Source organism: Sorex fumeus, unplaced genomic scaffold (assembly GCF_029834395.1).
Source record: "Sorex fumeus unplaced genomic scaffold, SorFum_2.1 ptg000039l, whole genome shotgun sequence".
NCBI lineage: Eukaryota > Metazoa > Chordata > Mammalia > Eulipotyphla > Soricidae > Sorex > Sorex fumeus.
The window spans coordinates 5,945,071-5,966,841 of record NW_026606096.1 but is presented as its reverse complement, the minus strand read 5'-3'; the positions used below and the strand labels follow the sequence as shown (position 1 = coordinate 5,966,841).

Genomic DNA, 21,771 nt, shown 5'->3' with positions numbered 1-21,771 from the left:
GACAGTGGACAGGCCCAAAGCCGGGGCAGTGGGGACAGCGGGACACAGCGGTCTCTGTGCTGCTGAGCTGCTGTGGGGAACCAGAGGACAGGCCAGTGGGCCGCAGGACTCTAGAAACAAGGTGGTCACATCGATGATTGGATTGCCCAGTTCCCACATTTCAGGGGCTGCCCAAGCAGTTTCCATGACTTAGTGACCGTTATTTGATATGTGCAGTTATTTTTTTATTACTAGCATCATGGGCGAGAGCCATAGCACAGCGGTTAAAGCGTTTGCCTTGCACGTGGCTGACCCAGGTTCGATTCCTTCGTCCCTCTCGGGGAGCCCCGGCAAGCTACCGAGAGTATCTTGCCCACACGGATAGAGCCTGGCAAGCTCCCTGTGGCGTATTCAATATGCCAAAAACAGTAACAACAAGTCTCACAATGGAGATGTTACTGGTGCCCATTTGAGCAAATCAATGAACAACAGGAGGACAGTGCTACAGTGCTACTAGTATCATTGATCGTTTTGTCTATGAAATATTAACTCTGACATAAATCCCCTTCTACCTGGGGAGGTGTTCTGATCACTGTATCGATCACACAGCGGAGACTGAGGTTGCATGAGGTGTTGGGGACTTTGTACAGGTTCTCAGGGACACACTGTGCTGGGACACAGTGCTAGATTGCTGCTGTGTGCACGAGAGTGAGGGCAGGGGACCAGGGAGGGGCCCCGGATTGTCGACTCCATGTCTAGATCCCCACCCTGCTGGCCCCCGTGGCTGTTGAGATACGATGTGGTTTAGATCGTGAGTTGGGGTGTGTGTCTCTGTGTTTTTGTGGGCCCAAAGGGAAGGGAGATCCAAGTCAATCCTCTGAGGTCCTGGATCTTTTCTTATTGCTTTTTCTCTCTTGCTCCCCATTCTCTGGCCCAGGGTTTGACGTGACACCCAACTACGTGGACTCCAGCCCCACTGGCATCGTGGTGTCCCCCTGGTGCAACTGTCGCGGGAGCGGGAACATGGAGGCGGAGTGCGAGAAATTCCTCAGTGACTTCACCGAGAACCCGTGCCTCCGTGAGTGCCCCGCAGAGCCTGCAGTTGCCTCGGTCCCCTTGCTGGAGCTGGCCCTCCTTCCTTCCCTGTCCTCCCCCCTCTGTGCCCTCACCCCACACAGGGGTTTAGACACAATGGGGCCCTGAGGAGGAGTTTATGCTCTGATGGAGGCATACCCCTGCTCCCAGCATGAGCAGTGTTAGGGGGTGTGCTCAGGGCTCCTCAGGAGAGCAGGTGGGATGACCACCAGCTTACGGAGCCCTTGGAGGCTTCTCACAGGTGGGCATCAGGCATTGGGCCGATGAACTCTCTTCCATCGGGGAGAGGTGACTCTAGGGTGGTGCAGACCCCTTGCCTTGCTGCAGAGCAGGGTCCTCCCAAGATAGATAGAGGATCCTCCCTGCCCTGAATCCATTGGCCCTGCACAAGCCACAGGTGGTTAGCGATGGTGCTGTGGGCGGGGCTGCCTTTCAGAAGAGTCATTCTCTTGCATGGCAGGATCTGACTTTGACCACAGACCCAATACAGAGTCTGCAGGAAGGGCGGGTTGGTGCTCAGGAGGAAGATGTGACCCCCATAGGGCAGGGGGTGTGGGAGGAGAGATGGGGAGTGAGCTGGGGGCTGTGGGCTCGGCTTGTGACCTGCAGGGAGTCTGGGAGTCCTGCTGGGAAGCTTGGGTGGTCAGTGGTACTTCAGGACCAGAATCCAGGGGATGGCCATGTTGGCGATGGGCTTGGGTCAGAAACAGACGTGGTGGCTGGGATTGGGCCATGCTGGAAACTGCTTAGGCACCTGGTTAGATGGGGAGTTCTTGGAGGTAGATTGCATCCAGGAAGTCCAATTAGTCAGTCTTTGGGGAATCGTTTGGGCTGTGTGGGTGTGGGTGTAGCTGCCCCAAGCACTATGAGAGGGAGGGAGGCTGAGTCTGGGGTCCTGGGATGCCAGTGGAGGGAGCTGGAAGCATCTGGGCCAGAGGAACCCATCATGGGACACAACAGGAGTGCCAGAGAGAGGACAAGGACAGGACGAGGTCACAGTGAGGGTGCTGCTGCCCCACCCACATGGGTGTCTAAGGGGGAGCTTCAGCCTAATTGATCTTGGACATGCCACCCACCCTCCTGTGCTTCTGGCTAGTTGCAGGGATGGTGAGGGACAGATGTGCCAGTGAAGGCCCCTGATTTCTTTGTCCCTCTGCTCTCCACTCCCCACAGGGAATGCCATCCAGGCCTTTGGCAACGGCACCGATGTGAACCTGTCCCCTAAAAACCCCTCCTTCCAGGCCACTCAGGCCCCTCGGCTGGAGAAGACGCCTTCTCTGCCAGATGACCTCAGTGACAGCACCAGCCTGGGGACCAGTGTTATCACCACCTGCACGTCTGTCCAGGTGAGGAGATCAGGCCTGGGAAAGCCCAGGAATGTCAGGGGTGAGTGTGGAAAATTAGGAGACTGGCACTGTGGGCCTATAAGTCTCTGCTCTGTCACAGGCTGGGATTTGGTACCAGGAGAATACCAGGGATGGAATTGTAACCTCCTACTGGCTAGTGTGCACTGTCAGCTGGTCTCATGTACTGAGCTGTACAGCTTATTCTGCACACCTACTCAGAGGGCTGCACCCCATGCCCACAGCTGGTTAATAGTATAGTGAAATTTCAGATCTCTACCTGACTCTAAAATCTGGGATATTCATTTTTTGACCAACCATCCATCCACCTGCTTGTCTATCAATCTATCCATCCATTACCCCATCTCCTAATCTCCCATGAGTCTACCCACCCATTCACCTTCCTGTCCACCCACCCACATCTCCATCCATCCATCTCCCCATCCCCCATTTGTTGATCCATCTACACATCAACCTATCTAGGTACCCATTGATCCATCTCCCTTTCCATTTACTCACCCACCCATCCACTAGTCCACCAACTCCTTATCCCTCATCCATCCACCAACCTACTAACTCCTCACCTCCATCTACCCACCTGCCTACCCATCCATCCACAATTCATCCATCCATCTATCTACCCATCCATCCATCCATCCATCCATCCATCCATCCATCCATCCATGCATGCATGCATGCATGAATCTAATGTGTCCCAAGTCTTCTGTGAGATGCTAGGAAGACATAAGTGAATGAGGCTGACAGTAGACTGTATGTTTGTGGTCGTTGTGGTCTTATGGAAAGTCAGGCAATTCATTAAGCATCTGACAGTCTGAGCCATGAAGGGCTCTTGTGGTGCAGGGAGGCATATCGTAGGGCTCTTCACATAGCCTTCCTGCTAAGCTCCCCTCAAGTCTTCTGAGTAGTTGCTGCAGTAACTTACCCTGCATTTTTAATTGGGGTATCATGCTTTATAATTCTATTAATGATAGAATGCATATATTGCTTCAACACCATACCCATCACTGGGTTGTTTCTCTCCATCAGTGTCCCAAAGACCCCTCCCTTCCACCCTCCCACCATCATGTCAATGCTGTTCTTTGGATCAACTCTTCAGGTCCGTTGCCCTTTGACTGTTTGTTACTCCCTTACTAGCTATATAGTAACTTTTGCTTAGAAGATTGGTTCTAGTTAGAACACATGGTCTGTTTTTTTTTGTCACACACTCCCAGGACAAAGCAGACCCAATGTAGACCAACAGCAGATGCACAGGAGGAAGGATCAGTAGGCTCATGGGTGCTGTTTTAGAGGCGTCTGGAATGGAAATGACAGGAAGACTGGACTGAAGGACAGCTTGCAGGGACACAGCTGTGGGGAAGGTGGGAGGGAAAGCAGACCCAGAGGAGCAGCAGTGGGTGTTCACTGGGCTCTCACAGGAGATGAGTAAGCTGGGGAGAGCTGGCGGGCAGTTGTGACTGTAGGTGACAATATTGTGTACCTGAGATTTGCTAAAAGGGCAGGTCTTGGGTGTTCTCACCCCCAAAGGAAGAGGTGAAGGTGTGAAGTAATGGATCTGTTGATTGCTTGTGTATTTGGTTCATCACGTGCGTGACTTATATACTTTTGAGGGTTAATCACAACTTTAGTAAAGCTAAGAAAGTAGGCTCAGTCTGCATTCAGGGTGCCAGGAGGAGAAGGTCTGCACCAGCCCAGGGCCTGGCAGTGCCCAGTGGGAGAGGGACACTAAAGGTAGCCTTGTGGGGTGTTTTGTCAGATTGGGAGGTCAGGTGTATAGCCCCCTGATTTACCTGCCTGTTGAGGAGGTAACTGAGGGTAGTTCACATGGAGGTGGTTGTAGACTTGGGACTCCCTCTTTTTGGAGCTGGGGTGACCAGGTAGGTGGAGTTCTTTGTCAGGGAGGTTGGGGCTTGGCATTGGGTGGCAGGACTTTTCTCCACTTATGACTTCCAAATGCCATTTGCAGGAGGTCAGTGGGTGGGCCCCCATGTACCAATCTGTGTGTCAGGACTGGGGAGGGGTGCCAGCATGTGCTGGGGGGTGTCCTGTAGCCTTCCCTGTGCTTTCTGGAGCTTACAAAGAAATTCTCTCAGTGCCTCACTTTCTGGGCTGTGGTGAATGGTCGGCTCTTGCATTTGCTTATCCTGGGGTTCACCTGTAGCTTCTCTATGGCCCCCTACTTTCCTTAGAACTTCCAGGTGACAAAGAGAGCTTGGGTGAGTGGGTCTGTGGACACTCTCTGACTGTGGGCTCTGTGTCTAATGACTATGAACTCCGTGACTAAGGACTCCATGACTAAAGGCTTCATGACCGAGAACTCCATTATTGTGGGCCACATGACTGTGGACTCCATGACTGTGGGTTCCATGACTGTGGGCTCCAAAACTTCAGCTCCCTGACTGTGCATTCCATGAATGAGGATTCCATGACTGAGGGCTCCAAGAATGTGGGTTTCATAACTGTGACTCTGACTTAGGTCTCTGTGACTACTGTGGGCTCCATGATTATGGACTCTGTGACTGAGGACTCTGTGACTGAGGTCTCTGTGACTGTGAGCTCCATGACTATGGGATTCATGACTGTGGACTCTGTGACTGAGGACTTTGTGAGTGAGGTCTCCATGACTGAGGACTCTATGAATGAGGACTCTGACTGAGGATTCTGTGACTGAGAACTCCATGACTGAGGTCTTCGTGACTGTGGACTTTGTAACTGAGGACTCTCTGACTGTGAGATCCATGACTATGGGCTTCATGACTATGGACTCCATGACTGTGGGCTCCATGACTGAGGACTCTGTGACTGTGGGCTCTGTGACCCTGGGCTCTGTGACTGAGGATTCCATGTTTGTGGGCTCCATAATATGGACTCTATGACTGAGGACTCCATGCCATGAACCCATGACTATGGGCTCCATGTGCAGCCTTGCTGTGTCCCTGTGCTGTCCTGTCACTGTCCCCTTATCTTGGATCCTTGCCTTTGACACAGGGCACTGAGGGTCCTGTGCCCCTTCTCCTCTTGAGAATAGGCCCCTAGTCCCACTCCCTCTCTGAGGCCTGATACCGGCTTTGTGGGCTCCTCTCTGCATGGTTGACCTGGATGCGTCCATATCACCCAGGGCATGCAAATGTGACCAATGCCCCATCACAGGAGGCTCTGCATATGGCCAGGCTGAGAGGGTGTCTTCGGTTGTTTGCTGAAACCTTACTGATACTCAAGTAAATAGTAGTTCTGTGCGTGACCTGAACTTGTGAGGAAAGCAGCCAATCTGTGAGGAAATTGCAATCACAGTTGTCACTTGAGACTCTTGGTAGGCTCCAGATTTAGTGAGTGCTTGTAGGGGGGAGGGGGGAGCAGGAAGAAGTCACAGATCCTGGAGTGTCCTGGAGCACAGGAGCAGAGGAGCGAAGGAACAGGATGCATGTCTCAGGAGGGTCAGGAATTGTGTCTCAGGAATTGCTTGAGGAGGTGACTGAGGGGCAGTCAGGCAGAAGACAGTGGTGACAGCACAGCTACTGAGGAGGGGCAGGCAGGGACCCCCAAGATTCTAGCTGGAGCTACATGTGTCCTTGTTTGGGGATGGGGTGGGAGGCATATCAGGGCTGGATCCTGCTTCCTGGATCCCTGATCAGGCACTTCCTGTCCCCTTCTTATCACACTCCGGCTCCGTTGCTCTGCTCCTGGCTGGGGCTGCAGTGTGACAGCCGGGGCCTCTTTTAGCTGACCAGATGCCCTGGGTGGTAGATTGCCTGTGAAGGCCAAGGGATTGTGGATACTCCCGGCCAAGAGCAGTGATTCAGACTGAATTTCTTGGGCTTCCCAGGGCATCTGGTGGCCAGATCTTTCCAACAAGTGTGTTAGGAAATGAGCCACTTGAGACCAGAGAGAAACACCAGGTCCTTCAGCTGGTTGTCATGGATCACTGTTCTGGTGTTGCACACAAAGGACTGCTTTTTCCATCTGCCTCTGCTTCTGCATCTGCATCCCAGTGGTCATCCCGAGTCATCACCAAGTTAGCCTTCGTGTTTGGGGTGGAAAAGCAACACCTCTCTGGCCAACATGTCCCTCCAGAGGGCTCCTCCTCTTGTGGAAGCTGGCACTGGTGCCATTTCTGTTCTGTGGCATGCATGCATTCATTAACCGACTTACGCATTCATGCATGCATGCACCTAGAAAGGCATTTTCTGGGCTGGACCCTGCTCAGTGCAAGGAAACACAGGCAGTCCCCACCCTGCTAAGAGCAGTCCTGCGCCTGGACACAGATGTGTAGCTGCTTCCTGACGGTTGTGCAGTAGTTGGAGAGTTGGCACCATCAGCGGCTCCCAGGAGACACAGAGTCTAGAGTGCTGCTGGGGGCAGGCATCCTTGTACTCTGTGCAATGGAGCTAGTGCCAGGGTACAGAGAGTTAGGTCATGTGACAGGGGTGTCTGTGCTCATCCCAGCTGTGGACAGAGTCTTGTTGACCCTCCTGAGTTCTTCCTTCTCCCCCCACCCCCCACAGGAGCAGGAGCTGAAGGCCAATAACTCCAAAGAGTTTAGCTTGTGCTTCACAGAGGTGAGTGAGGCCCAGGATTGGGTATTGGAGGGGACCAGACCGGAGTTGGGGTGTGGGTGGGTGCTCCACCCACTCTGCTGGAAAGGTGGAAGCACAAGACAGAAGGGGCTCCTCTGAGCAGAGCCCCCCTGCCCTGGCTCGGTGGCAAATGTGGCGTTTGTCATGTCCTGGCTCTGGGATCCAGAAGGGAGGGGGCAGAAAAGGTCAATAGGTTTCCAAAAGGAACTTCCTGGGACCAGGCCTATTGGCCATGTGCTGAATGGGCCTAATGTAGGTGAGAGGAAATGGGGGGAGACGGGGGAGGGAGCTTCTGCAGGAGCCGAGAGCAGGATGTGCAGGGGCAGAACCCACACACTTAAGGCTGGGCTCTGCCTTGTCCTGTGTTTCTCGGCTCCATGTGCCTCTTCCTGGCAGAGCTAGCTCGGAGGAAGGCTGGGAAGGCTGTGATTTGCCCAGTTCCGGGGAGGCCTGGCTCTGCCGTCTGGTTGGAGTGTCCCTCGGGCCCTTCTCTAGGCCTGGCTGCAGCCCTGCTGACATGTGTTGTTTTGCCTTTTGTTTCTGCCTCCCTCGGCTGGGCCGCAGCTCACAACGAACATCATCCCAGGGAGCAACAAGGTGATCAGACCGAACTCAGGCCCCTGCAGGGTCCGCCCATCGGCTGCCTTGACCACTGTGGCCCTCCTTATGCTGAAGCTCGCCTCGTAGGCTCTGGGACCTGTGTCGGAGGTTTCTGGAAGCTCCTCAGACAAGAAATGGAAACTCCGGACATTATGGAAACATACACTGACACACACCTTGCAAAAAAAAAAAAAGTTTCCCTCCACCTTGTCTCTGAAACTGTCTCCTCCCAGCTTTCTTCTCTGGAGAAGTTTTTTTCTAAACCAAACCGAATAGCAGGCAGGTCCACCTGAGAGCTGGCCGTGAGGTCTGGCCAGGGCTGCTGCTTGCTGAGGAGGAGGGCAGAAGGCTCTAGAAACACCCTTCAGTTTCTCCTGGTGTTTTTCTCTCTGGACCCCACTGACAAGAGACCTGAATGAGACCCCTGCAGCTCCGGGGGCTGGGGGCTTCGCCTGCAGTAGGCTGGGGCAGGATGGCCACACTGCTGCCCTGGGCTGCTGCCCACCCCTTCCTGGGCCCCTGGCAGGGGGAGGGCAGAGAACAAGGCCGAGGAAGCAGGAGGCCACTGCCTTCCGTGTCTGTCGCTCGGCTTGGAGGATGGAGTTCCTGCTGTCCTTCCTCTCTGCCCCAGGCGGGTCTGCATCTGACTGTGGAGAGCGCGGTGCTGACCCCCTGACTACCACGGGTGGGCTCTGGGCCAGTTGGAAGGGGGGTGTTGGAAGATCAGCCAAACTGGGAGATGCCCTGTGGGGAAGGGAACGCAGCTTGCGTACCAGCTCCAGATGATGCTGCCTCTTCCCTTAGGGCAAGAATTTTGAAATCAAAGAGAAAAGGTACCTTGTGGGCTCTTTGAGTTTCTCGTGGGCCCATATGGGGGTGTCTCATTGTGGGGAGGGGCTGCTGAGGGGGACAGCCGAGACCTGCACCAGGCTCCCGTCTCGGATATCTCTTCTTCTTCTTCCCTGGCCCCTCTTTCACCGATGCACCCTCATTTTGGAGATGTACACCCCTTATGTACATAACAAGGCTCCTCAACATATATGTATATACACACCCATATACATATATCATGTGCTTTCCCCTTTCTTTCCTTTTTTTAAGAAACAAAATTATCAAAGTAATACCCAACAGATGAGCGAAAAAAAAAAGTATTATTGTAAAGTTTATTTTTTTTAATAATGTTGTCTATAGAGGGAAAACAGACCGATCCCTGGGTTCTTGGCCTGTCGGCTGACCGGGCTGTGGAAGGGGGTCCTGATCCGTGTTCATGCTCAGCCAAGGCTCCAATAAACGTACTAGGATGCAGTTTGCCTCTGTCTCTGCTATGCCTGCGCCGGTTTTGTTTCTGACCCACTCTGGGTCTCCCAGCTGCTTGGGAGAGTGTGTGGGTGAGAGTGAGTTTGTCTCCTGTGTTGTGTCCTGTCCTGGTTGGTGTTGGTGGGACTCAATTGGCAGACTTCCTGGCCCCATCACCAGGTTGGAAGTCCCCTTCCCAATCAATGCCAGTGCTCAGTGTCCTCACCTGGAAGGGAGAGACTAGTGACATGTGGGGTGAGTATGTTTGGCATGGGATGCCCCTGCTGGTCCCGGGCACAGGGTGTGCGGGTGTGCTGGGGGTTCAGGCTCATCTTAGGTTTGGAGTGAAGGCAAGTGCCGGCTCGCCCAAGTTATGCCAGGGAGCAGAGAACTGTGGGTGTTCAGGGCTCTCAGCCCTGCATTGTGGTGTCTTCATCTCTCTTCTTCCTCCACTTGTCACTCAGACTTCACTGGGACCCGGGCCTGCTGTCCTCTTCCAGTTGCTGGGCTGGTGTGCCAGCATGTGTGTGTGTGTGTGTGTGTGTGTGTGTGTGTGCAGGCATGCCTGTCTTCACATGCATATGTGTGCTGCACTTGGTGGGAGGGGCAGGGAAGCCAGCTGGGTGGGCGTGTCCCTACAGCATGATCTTTAGGGCTGCCTCTGAGCCGCTCCATCTCTATCAGCATTGGGGTGTCCTTCGGTCTCCCAAGGGCATTCCCTTCTGGTTGCATGGGAACCATCTGGCATAGTGGCAAGCATTGAGGACTGCTGTGAATTCTGGCCTCAGCTGGAGGCTTGCTTGGGCTGATCCTCATCCCAGCTACTGCAGCCTTGCTCTGGGTCCAGATGGCTGAGGAGTCCACTGGGGAGTTTGTTCTTCACAAGCAGCAAAGGTGGGTTAACCCAAGACTCAGAGAACTAAAGAGAAATGGGAGGCTCTGGACTGATGGGAACCAAACGGGTCTCAAGGCTGGATCTAGAGGGTCAGCTGCCTCTTCTGCAATGGCAGCAGTTGTCCAAGTGACTACACAGACCAGGTGACCATTCCTCCATTCCTGAGTGGGGTGGGCATGTGTCACGTGTGGGACTTAAGGGCTTGGACTGAATAAAAGAAGGAGGACAGGAGGAACAGATGCAGACAGCCTGGCTGAGCCATGAACTGTCTCCTGGATCACGGGGAAATCTCGCTCGGCTTGTGCTCCTCTGTGGGACACGGTTCCTGGTTCTGACTCTGTCACTGTGCTCTTCCAAGGTCGTGCACTGACTATGTACTGGCGGTGTCTTAGCAACATCGGGAAATCAGAGCCTAAACTCTGGGACTGGGCAAGAGATGAGAAATGTATCGGCAGATGGTGCCTCTGTTTATAATTCTGTGGGGAGAGGCAGCTACATACAGTGTAGGTGGCCTGTGCCTTTGCCCCGGTCAGGGAAGTCGACAGAAAGTTCTCTCCCTATGGCCGGGCCTGCTGGGAATGCCTGATTTGGGTGCCTCATCTGTCTATAAGACGGCCTGTCTGGTTTCCTAGGTTACCTACCAGGACCCATGGGAAAACCCACAGGACTTTCCCCTCACTGGGGCAGCTTCCAGCATGGGCTGTTTAGCTGAGGCAGGAGCCCACGCGTCAAACCCCCGGCTGGCGTGTGCCCCTTTGTCCTCTTCTCAGCAAACAGGCCCCCTGAGCTGCTGCCCCCAGCTGAGAGCACAGTCCAGGAGTTCAGCGCAGGCTTGGGTTATAGCTGGCACAGCCTCTCTGCTCTGCTCCGGTACTGGCCTCACGGACAGCCACTGCCTCTTCCAGACCAGCCCTCTGCTTTCCCAGCCACGGCAGTGCTCTGTGATTCTCCCTAGCTAGCCTGCCTCGCCCCTACTGCTGGTCCACTTCTGGTTGCTGGGTTTTGGTGGCCACCCTTGGTGGCCTAACTGCATGCCCAAAGGACGGGCCTCGTAGGGCTGTTCCTGATTCCACCTCATACACACTCACTTTCACCTATGTGAGGACAAACTCAGTGTGGCTAGCAGATGGGAGAAATTTCGCTGCACCCTTTCTGCTCTGGGGGTGAGTTTAAATCAGGCCTCCTTCCTCAGCCGACTGGGATGCCCAGGATGAAATTGGTCACACATGCTGCTAATGCAAGTGTATTTATAGCCACTCACCATTCTTTTAAAGACGCAGTGGAGAGATAGCTATCTCTTAAAAATGGATTAGGTTTTAGAAAAAAGCCAGTTATTTGGAGACCAGACTGGTAAATAAGGTAGGCGACATCCTCAGAGGAAGATGGTTCTGACTCCAGGCTCAGCCTTCCTGAGATGATAACCAAGCGCCCTGGGCGGGGAATGAAAGGAGGAGACAGGGAGGGAACGTGGGGCCGCCACCCCGCTTTGCTCTGCAACCCATCTGCTCAGGGCACTGCTTTGGATCTGTCAGCAATGATGTGTTTTTAAAGCACCCAGCCGCACTTCTGCGTCACTGCACCTACGACAGAGCAAGGACGTAAACTGAAAGGGCTTTGAAACTGCACGAGCTGTTCGAAAGCGTTTCTGAAATCTCCCCCTGAGCAGCCTGAACAGCCACCCCACCTGCAGTTCCCTGCGAAGGGGTGGGGCTGTGCTTCCCAGAGCAGAAAAGGGCACAGACATTTTAGAAGGATCTTACTGGCATCGCTGAGAACAAATGCCAGTATTGTGGCCTTGCATTAACTCATGACCTCCCTGCGGGGTTCAGGCAGGGAAGTCGTACCCCCAGCTAAAGAGGAGCAGACAGAAGCGGGGAGAAGGTCCTTTCCGGTCAGCCTGGTGCAGAGGGCAGTGGGTAGTGCTCAGATGCAAACACAAATAGTTCTCTGCTTTAGCCTCTGTCCAGTCAACTGCCCAGCATTGGCCTGTGGTGCCTTAGAGTGGCCTGTGGTGGCCTGGGGTAGTCTGTGCTGGACTGTGCAGGGGGTTGGTGGCCTGTAGTGGCACATGGTGGTCTGTGATGGTGCAGGCTAGAGCATCCCCTCTCTTGGAGTGATATAAGACAACCCCCTGGGCTTCCCAGTTATGCTCCTGCCCAGCCTATAGAGCAGGGCTAGGAGTTGTCAAAGTGGCTCAGCAACCTCCTATGGGCTGGAATCAGGCAGGGGCAGAGGAGCTGGCAGATGCCCCCATGACAGCAGGCAGGCCGAGGGGTCCCTGGGGGAGCCTGAGGCCAGAGAAGCACAGTTTAATTTACACAGGTTCCTGGGTACTGCCTGCAGGGACGGAGTCCTGGGCCCCTAAACCCAGACTGGGGAGTCAGTTCCAAGTCACCTTCATGCTCCCTGGGGACAATCACCTCTCCCCAGTGTGACTTCCTGACTGAGTCTGAAGACACATCCCAGTCCACTTCCTCTCTCTAGGAAGTGTGGGGTAGACCAGAAACGGGATCAAATGGTGACCTGGCCACTCATATCTAGTTACCTCAGTGGAGACACAGGACTTCCCTGGGCCTCAGAAAGCTTGCTTTAGATCAGAGAACAGCAAGAGTTTTCTACAAAGTGCCCAAGTAGTAGATCCTGTGGACCCCCTGGGCCATCTTGGTTGTCAGTACCAACTTGCCATCGCAGCTTGAAAGCAGTCAGAGGCACTAGATAAATAATGAAACTAGTTGTGTGCTCATAAAAAAATGCATCTATAAAAACAGGCTTGGATCATACTGAGATGTTCTGTTAAGATCTGTTCTAGATTTCTGTGAGACCAAGCCCTGACAGCAGCCTTCGCCTGCCAGGTTTTGGCAGCAGGGAGTGGCTAGATGGGGCAGAAGTCATCTGAGGGTGGAGGAAGAGGGATGGTGAGATGCCATTACCAACAGAGGGGTGAGCTCACACACTAGTTGGAGAGTAACAAAGCAGAAGACAGGCATTGCCTGGAGTCTGAAACCAGGCAGTGGTTGAGCTGAAGACTGCACACCTAGAGGTGCAGTCTGGAGCGTGGGGCTGCATGCACACCGAGAAGTTGTGCTATCAGATGGGGCTGAAATTTGGCTGTATCCCACTCATGCCTCCCTAAGCCCACCACGAACCTCTGACCTGAGGAGGGAGCATCATTCCTGGGGTCCCCCCATGGCGCTCAAGTGGAGCCTGCAGCCCAGCGCAGAATGATTAGAAGATGTCACTCACCTCCCCTTTGGTGCTCTGTACCCTGCTGACTGCCCTAGGTTCTTATCAAACACCTGTGCAAATCTGTGGATGCTGCCACAGCCCTGGCTGGCGTTGCTTCTCTCCTGGCTAGACAGTGTTTGCTGTAGCTACATGGGGTGTCTGCTTCTTCCTGCCTTCTAACACAAGCCTGTGGTGCCTGAGCTCCTGGGCCTCCTGTATGAGTTCCCCACCCTGGAGAATTCACACAAGGCTCAGCAGAAGTTGGCACTAGAACCTTGGCTGGCAGCATTGGGGCTGAGGAAGCCCCAGCAGCTGGGGAGAAATTTTCAGGAGTCTTCTTGGACTTCCCCAGCCTCCCCCTCCCCCCCAAACAAGAGGGATGACAGTGTCAGTAGCGGACTTGGCTCTCACCCTGCCCCAGCCTGTTGGGCTGTTGGGCTCAGTCATCCCCATTGGTGGCCACTCTGGCTAGTCAGGTCTTCACTTCAATCCACTGGGGCTGATGGAAGCCCTCAGTGACCTGTGGTCCCTCTCATTCCCCCCCGCCCCCCCCCATGTAAGAAGCCTGGGTAGCCTCCCAGGGACAGGATGCCTTGTCAAGGTGGATCTACAGAAACAGAGTCTCTTCCTGGGGCGTGGGACGGTGAGGTGTCTGCTAGAGTCTCCCTGTGAAAGAGACTGGAACTTAGTGATAGTTGGAACTGGTCTAAAGGGGTCACCCATTGATGGGTACGACCCTTTGCCAGCCACTCAAATATGTGCGAACATCTTCCCTTGGGGCTGCAGGCCACTGTGGAGAGGACAGGGTGAAGAAAGCCCTGACAGACCTGGGATTCTTCCATGGGGGCTGGGGGCTGTGCTGGCTCTCGGGACTCATTCATCTTGAGTATTGGCTGGCAGGACGTTTGTCCTTGCTACCCCTGCCCCAGAGCCTGCCTGGGGTTAGTGAGCTGGCACCACGAGCAGAACTCAGCAGGACTTGGTCACGCCGTCCCTGTACTGAGCTGATGGAGCCATTGATTTCCACTGTTGAGTTGATGGCTTCCTAGTGGGTCCCTTAGTATTCAATCATTTTTGGCTTACCTTGGCTCCTACCCTAAGGGTTGCTGCCATGAGACCCTAACCACCGCCTCTCCCTCTACCTTTTCTGTCTCCTACCTGCACTTGTAGAAACTCTCTGACTCCCAAGTATGCAGGCAAGTGTGGGGGAAGCGGGGCATCCCTGCCTGCTCTGGAAGGGGCCTTCAGCTGGCATCAGACTTGGAATCATCCTCCAGGAATGCCCCTGCCCTCCATCCTGTGCCCTCTTATCTCAGTGTCACCGTCAGATGCTTGTGTCTTGTTTGACCTCTGAGGGTCTGAAGAAAGAAATCAGGTCTCCCTCCTGGCTCTCTCCCTCTGTTCAGCCGCTCCTAGCTGGCTGGGCCCAACCAACTGGCACTTCCGAGGACCCAGGCACACCAGGAACTCGCTGTCCTCTGGTTCCCTCACTGTTACCCACTGTCTGCTGCAGCCTTTCAGAAGGATCCTCTCCGCCACTGGGGGTGAAGTTGAGAGCGAGAATTTCCAAGGCTCACTTCTGTACATCCACCAACCCCCTTTGTGCCTTCCCCTGCTGGCCAGAATGCTTTTGCCTTTCAGCTGTCCCTGTGCATGTCCCGTCAGCCCTACCAACCTCAGGCAAAAATTCTTATTGTAATTAACTGGAAGGTTAAAGGAAACTCATCTAAATGAATGACAGCATCAACTATAGAATCTTACTTAACCCAGGGAGCTGAATCTCTTTGGAGGCCAAAGTCTTGAAATTTCGGAAGGGGGTCATGGGGCTAGGACCTGGGGGCTGCTTTCCCACCAGCTACCCTGTGGCTATCCCTGGCCTGCTCTGCTCCAGCCTGAGGGTCTCTGTGAAGCCCTTCTAGTTCTCTAGGACCTTCCTTCTGTCATTGTAGAGCATTGCTACTCCAATTCAATGCAAGTCTCTGATGAAAGAGACCTCCCACCTAGCATCCTCGTCCTGCCCCTGATTGAGGACTTAACTGTTCAAAGCACTTACCCTTTTGGACAGACAATACATGTATGTGTGTGTTGACAGTTTATGGTCTGCTACCTCCCACCCCAAGGGCAGCTCTGAGATGTAGGAGCGGCTTGCCTGTGGCACTGTTGTTTCACTGCTGTGTTCTCAGTAGCTTCCAGGTTGTGAACCTTTAGCACGTGCTCATTGAATGACTGCAGGGAAGTAAGTGGGCAGTTCCCTGGGCCTCAGGAGAGAGCAGGTGGAACAGGAGGAAAACCATGATGAATGGAAACTGAACAGAAACAAATCCCTGAGAATACTGGTCTCTAATAGCCCACCCACACCCAAGCAGTCCATGGACAGAGCTGAGATGGAGACTCATGCCTTTTTCCTGCTTCCAGTACATTCCACCACCCCAGGGAAAGGTGGCTTCTTTTCTGAGGTGGTTCCATACATCCTCTGCAATCATGTTTATTTATTTAATTTTGGGGGAGTCTCCCACATAATGCTCAAGGGGCTCTGAGGTCACCCCTGGTGATGCTAGGGAGGTGGTTCAATGCTATGGTCCAAAGGTGTGGTGCTGCTTTGGACCTATGATGCTCTGGACCACCAGGGCCACTAGCTGGTGCTTGGGGGACCATATGCAGCACTAGGGATTGCACCTGGGCTGCATAAGTGCGAAACATGTGCCTTAACCCTGTCTTATCCCTCCAGCTCCCTGTGTTCCTGGTTAAAAGAATGAATTTGCAGACCCCTATCTGGTGGGAGGGGGAAGGGAGCTCTGGGCTGAGTCAGCAAGCACAGGACCCAGACGTGGTCAGCAAGGATGAGGGTGCTTGCAGCAGAGCATCGTGGCTGTGGGGGGAGACAGGACATCTGTCTGAGCAAGTCTGGCTAAGTTCCTGAGCAGGGAGCTCGTCTGGGAATTGAGTGATGGGCAGCTGGCCTTCTCCGCCCCGTCTCTTCAAATAGCCACATGTCCTGGGTTACCCAGTCTCACTCTCCCTGTTAAAACAGGATGCTCCAGCTGTAAAAAGTCAGCTGTCTACCAGCCTTCCCAAGTTGTATCAAGAGAGTATTCTTGCTCTGCACTGTGGCCAGATGGCTTGTTGGGGGAAATGCGGGGAGACTGGGGAAGGAGAAACCCACCCTGTGTAATGCCCAGCAGGCCTGAGCTTGAAGGGTTAAGGCAGGCTTTAAGATAGAGAGTGAGAAGGGGCGGCTTTATTGACTAAGCCAGAGCTACTGATAATAGAGGGGGAAGTCAAGTCTTGCTTGTTCAAGTATGTGATTGAGAAAGGCCATCAGCCGAGGGACGAGGAGCTTGTTAGAAATCACCAGGCCATTATAACCGAGATCAACAGCTGCCTCTCGAAATGGGGAGGAAATAGATACAATCTCAGGAGGACGATAAAATTGAAAGATTCCAATGTGTGCCGGTGAACAAACACAACTTCATGAAAAGACTATTTGGGAGAGCAGCCTTCTGATGATGCGATCTTCCCAGCCTCGGGTGCTGGAGAGGGAGGGGTGCTGGCCAGGCTGGGGTCAGTGGCCACCAGTAGTGGGGAGAGCACAGAGGGACAGAGGGAAGTTATCAGGCGTCTCTGCCTCAGCTCAGGGGTCACAAAGATGTGGCAAAGGAGAAGTGGGGGGTGGAGGGTACCCAGGACTGCTTGCCCTCCCCCTTTCTCAATTTGCAGACCATCTTCCACTCGGAAACTGTTTGGTGTGTGCTGATTCCTAGGTCTTCTCTGGGATCAGTGTGAGGATGTGTCCTTGAAGCTGGCGCCCCATATCAGACCACTCCTTCCTCTTTCCACAGCTTCCCTCCACAGGGCAGTACCTCCATACTGTGAGCTGAGGAGAAACGGGAACTTCAGAGCTGGATCATGGTCCTTGTCCTGCGTGTGGAAGACCCTAGATTTACTAATACTGGATGTGAGTTTTGAACCACACCGGGAGATGGGTAGGGTCCTCCCTCCAAAGAAACATGCAGTTTGTATTTTGGCCATATTTCCTACACGTATTTGGCCTTTATTCAGTTTCCACCTCTCTGATCCCCAGTCTTGGGATTTCCTTGGCACTGGAGAGCTATAAAGTCATGTTTTGGCACAATAAGGGGGTGATTTTAGGGAAGCATTCACATGATTAGAGGATTTGAGCTTCCAGGCCATCTGGAACTCCTGGGAGAGAGGGCTAGGGGTTGAGTTCAGTGGTCCATGACCGAGTTCCTCAGTGGGTCTGATAATGAGATCTCCTTGAACGGCTCAAAGCGGGGGCTTCAGAGAACTTCTAGGTGGGTGGACTTTTAGATACCTGGGGAGAATGTGCCTGGCAGAGGGCAGGAAGTGCTACATTCCTTTCTCACTCTGCCCCATGTGACTCTTCCAACTGGCTGTTCTGGAGTTTGAGCCTTTGGAATAAGCAGTGAGCCAGTGGGTTTCCTGACTTCTGAGCGGCCCTAGGAGATGAATGGACTCTGAGGAGAAGAGTCAATTGAGTTGACTCAAAAGCACAGGTAGCAGCCTGGGCTCATAACTAACATCTGAAATGGAGGATGGTCTTGGGATATGCAGCCTTTCACCTGGGCATCTGTTGCTTTCTCGCTGACCGACTGTGGGAGTCATTTGACTTCTCAGGCACCCTGAAGGGATCGCGGAGTTACTTATTGGTGTGGGGAGGCTTCCACACAGTCACCTTGAAATTGGACCCAGGACACTTACATGGGGATCATGGGGCAAGGGGGGAGGGACAGAAAGACACAGAGAGAGGCAAGAGAGAAAGACAAAAGAGACAGAGAGGAGAGAGAGAGAGAGAGAGAGAGAGAGAGAGAGAGAGAGAGAGAGAGAGAGAGAGAGAGAAGACAGATACAGAGAGATTAGAATTGATTAATCTTCTACGATTCTCCAAACCCAACCTTGAGTTCCTCTGAGGAACTCTGACTAACAGACTACACTGAGGTGGGCTGAAAATGTGACCGGGCCAGAGAAAGACCTTGGCCTGACCCTCAACTGACCCATGAGTTGCTCATGGTCTCAAACAGCCCCTGAGGGTGGCCGGGGAAACCACCCTGCAGGTGGGTTCTGTGAAACCATTGATTCGGCCCCATTTCTCTCAGAGACCCCTGCATGGCTTCCTTGCTGCTCTCGTTTGCAACTGGCGAAGAGTCTCACTAAGCTTCCTTCACTGGGGTTTCTAAAATGCCATTCACTCTTGCACACACACTCCAAGAGAAATGAACGAAGGAGTGTCTGGAAAGAGAAGCAGCTGCTGTGGAGTCAGCGGGGATCCTCCCACGTTCCTTGCTTTCTTCTGGTGGGGCTGGCCTCATGCTGGGAGATGGATGGGCCACTGGGCACTGCGTCCTTCTGGGTCAGGTCCAGCTTGCGTTTGCCCTGCAGGGATTTCTATGCAGGGCCATTCTCAAGGGCTGTATCCATGAGAGGGAAGCCACAGAACCACCGGTAGTCCCCATCTGTCACCTGTAATGGTTGGGGGGTGGTCAGGTTACCCTTTGGAGAGTTGGGAGTATTGAATGAGCCGGTGTGCATGAAGAGTTCAGTGCAGGCTCTTCGAGAAGCAGAGTCTTCTCATTTTCTCTCTGCTTACATCCTTGCTCAATTGTCGAACCAAGTTTGAGAATTAGAAAGTCATATAAAAGGACTGTGTGAGCTCGGTCCCCTGGGTGCTGGGGACATTCTAGCCTTCGTGTTTCACTCCCCGGGGTGTCATTAGAAATCACAGTAGTTTGATGAAGGTTTGCATTCTAGAGGATACTGCCCATTATAAGCAACGTCCCTTAAGTATGGAGATAATATAGGGAAAACAAAGTCCTCCTTGATGTTAGGCCACTAGGAAGCAGATCATATTTCCTTTTTATTTTGCCTTGGTTGCCAGAAAACTCAATTAAACGTTGTGCTCTAGAGGCTATGATGTCTGAAATAGTTGCACTACCCAACTTTTCATATCCATTCTTCAAGGAAACCTCATTCTCCAAGTCTCGGAAAGAGACTACTCCAGGGTTGCTGCGTTTCTGCTCCCTCCCACACACTGCTAGGCAGTTTGTCTCACTCCCTTCCTCTCAGCACACACACATCAACACACATGTACATATCCCATGGCACAGGGATGCATAAACACACACATAAGGCATGTGTGCACACATATACCTCTATGCTCACACACACAACATTCACCCCTTTCCGCTCAACAATCCAGCCCCACACACTTGGATTTGGAACTTTGGTGCTAATAGATGCACTGCAAATGAACGGATGGACAAATGGTTAAATAAAGCATGAAGTTCAGGTGTCAGAGAGAATCATCTTCCTCCTGCGCGTGGGTTTTTCTATTTTCCATTTAGATCATTCACAGCCATTGCACATCTTTTATTACCAGCACTACTTTGGAGTGTTTGGGAATTGGGTGGGGTGGATGTAAATGAATGAATGAATAAATGTTTCTTCCACAAAACCATCTTTGCTGAGTTGAGGCTTGTGATTTAGAACACAAACTTTGGGGTAAAACTGTAACAGATTTTCTTGACTCTCTTGGACAGCTGTGCGAACTTTGCCACGTTTCTTGGTCTCTCTGATGTTCTGTTGCTTTAGTTATATAAAAAGGGAGAAAATGATGTTTTCCTTATAGAATAGTGGCTTACTAAAAAGACTAGTTCAAGTCAGTAAAATGTGTAGTAGGTATTTGGCACATAGCAAGCCCCCAATAAACTTGTATGATGAGTAAAACAACATCTTTAGCACAGAGACCTGATGGCCTGTTATATTTTCTCATTTGAACTTGACTTTAAGCTCATTGAGAACAGTCTCACGGTCCTCTTAGATTCTAATCTTGACCTTCTGATTCAGTGCTGGGCATGAAAAATCCCTGAAAAAACCACTGACTGCCCTGGAGAGCCTGCAGGCAGCCCGATTTCTAGGCTTGCCCACACAGATGTGGGAGGGACCTTTGAGGTCAGGTGGTCTGACATCTTTTTTTACCAAGTGAGAATTTGGGATTCATTACTTCAGTGGCTCTGGTCCATAGCTCATGCAAAACCCATCTTCCCCTCCCTCCTGCTGCTCCTTGTGGAAAATCGGTACTGTATGATGTGACCACTGAGAGCTGGTGCTGGAGGTGGGTCCGGCGGGCATGCGGTGTGGAGACTGTGCTGAACACAAGGGGCAGGTGTGGCATTTTGTGCATTCCCAGTGCCATTTCGCAGCTGTGATCACTCCATCCTCCAGGGAGCCAAAGGAAGTAGGCCAGCGGCTGCTTCCCTCTGGAGCCTCTGTGGAAGCTGAAAGCCAGAGAGGCTGAGGGATGGGGCATCAATCCTTCTGAGCTGTGGTGAAAAGTACAGGTTGGGACTTGGGTTTGGGTCTCTTTGCCCTGTTCTTGACCTGGGTTTGGGTCTCTTTGCCCTGTCCTCTCGGTGAGGTTCCCTTTGCCCTGGGCTTACATGGAAAGATGGCATCAGGGAAGAAGGGATGGGGGTGGAGCGTTAACTTTGAAGGCCTTGCTTTGTCTCAGGGGCTGGATTCAAAGTTTAAAGCTCTGACAGGCAATGTTGCAAAGAGAGTATTATTAACATGACCGGGTGGAGCTGCGTGTGGAAAATAAGGGCTCTGAAGTTTGCCTCTGAGGCTATGTTGTGTAGTCACATGCGCGCACACTCACAACACACACACACACACACACACACACACACACACATACACGTGTCCTTTCTGAGCAGCCACGGAGACACATGCACAGACTGGCATTTAGCAACATTCCAAATGTGAATCACAGTATAAAATTAAATCCACATTTACGGGCTTTTAAAGCACACAGCCTATTCATTCAGCAGCTCTTTATGAAGCCCTGGCCGATTTATAATCTATGAGGTAACTCATGCCACATGGCTGGAAGCTGGGATTAACCCTTCATGAGAAAGAATCTCTCCTGACCAGGGCCTCTCACTTCCCTGGGTACCTGAGGCAAAGAAGTCTTGGCTACCCCTGATAACCGGCGGAGGCTGGGGGCCCTCCTAGGGGAAGTGATCTGCCTGCCCACCTCCCCTTCGCCCTGGTACCCTCCTTGAAACCCTCACAGACCGAGCTCAGGGCAGGGAACATGATTTTCATCACCCGCTCCAGAGCTTCTTCAGAGTTGAACCTGAGTCTGTTTAGGAAGGAAGCCCCGGCCATGGGGGCCGAAGCCTTAGTACAGTGGATGGGACACTTGCTTTGCATGCAGACAACCTGAGCTCCAACCCCAGAACCACATATGGTCCCTTGAGCCCTTCCAGGAGTGATCCCTGAGCATAGAACCAGGACTGAACCTTGAGCACTGCCGGGCGTGGGGCAAAACCAAAAACAGTCCTGGCCTGCAAACCAGGTTTCCTGTGCTGGGTGACTGGTAGCCACATACTCTCGCCCGCTGTCCAGGAGCGAAGAAAAACTTGGCAGCACCACTCCTTTCTGCCCTCAAAGATCCCAGGCCTTGGCTTATCTCCTTTGGAATGGAGGATGTTGTCCTCCAGAGGTTTTCAATTAAGCCTGTTCCAGGAAGGAAAATCCTTTCCTGATACTTGGGTTAATGCAAGAAACGTTCTCTGCGGTCTGTTTCTGGAGAATGACTCAGGCCTTAGGGGGTGTTTCTTCCACTTCTGTTGGGGAGCATTTGTGCTAATTATTTGCATCTCAGTTACATAAGCAGGCCTTTGTCAGCGGTTTTCCGATGGGACCT

At 52.8% G+C, this 21,771-nt stretch overlaps 1 protein-coding gene across 3 annotated transcripts in view; it reads left to right on the top strand.

The window, feature by feature from the left end:
• Window positions 1-8,111, top strand: part of GFRA2 (GDNF family receptor alpha 2) — a 79,764-nt gene extending 71,653 nt beyond the window's left edge. For all 3 annotated transcript variants that reach the window (XM_056118908.1, XM_056118910.1, XM_056118909.1), the window contains 4 exons: window positions 917-1,057; window positions 2,248-2,420; window positions 6,938-6,991; window positions 7,574-8,111. In XM_056118908.1, coding sequence (XP_055974883.1) covers window positions 917-1,057; window positions 2,248-2,420; window positions 6,938-6,991; window positions 7,574-7,696 — 491 coding nt within the window. In that variant the 3' untranslated portion in view covers window positions 7,697-8,111. The remainder of the gene's footprint in view (window positions 1-916; window positions 1,058-2,247; window positions 2,421-6,937; window positions 6,992-7,573) is intronic.
• The last annotated feature ends 13,660 nt before the right edge of the window (window positions 8,112-21,771 follow it).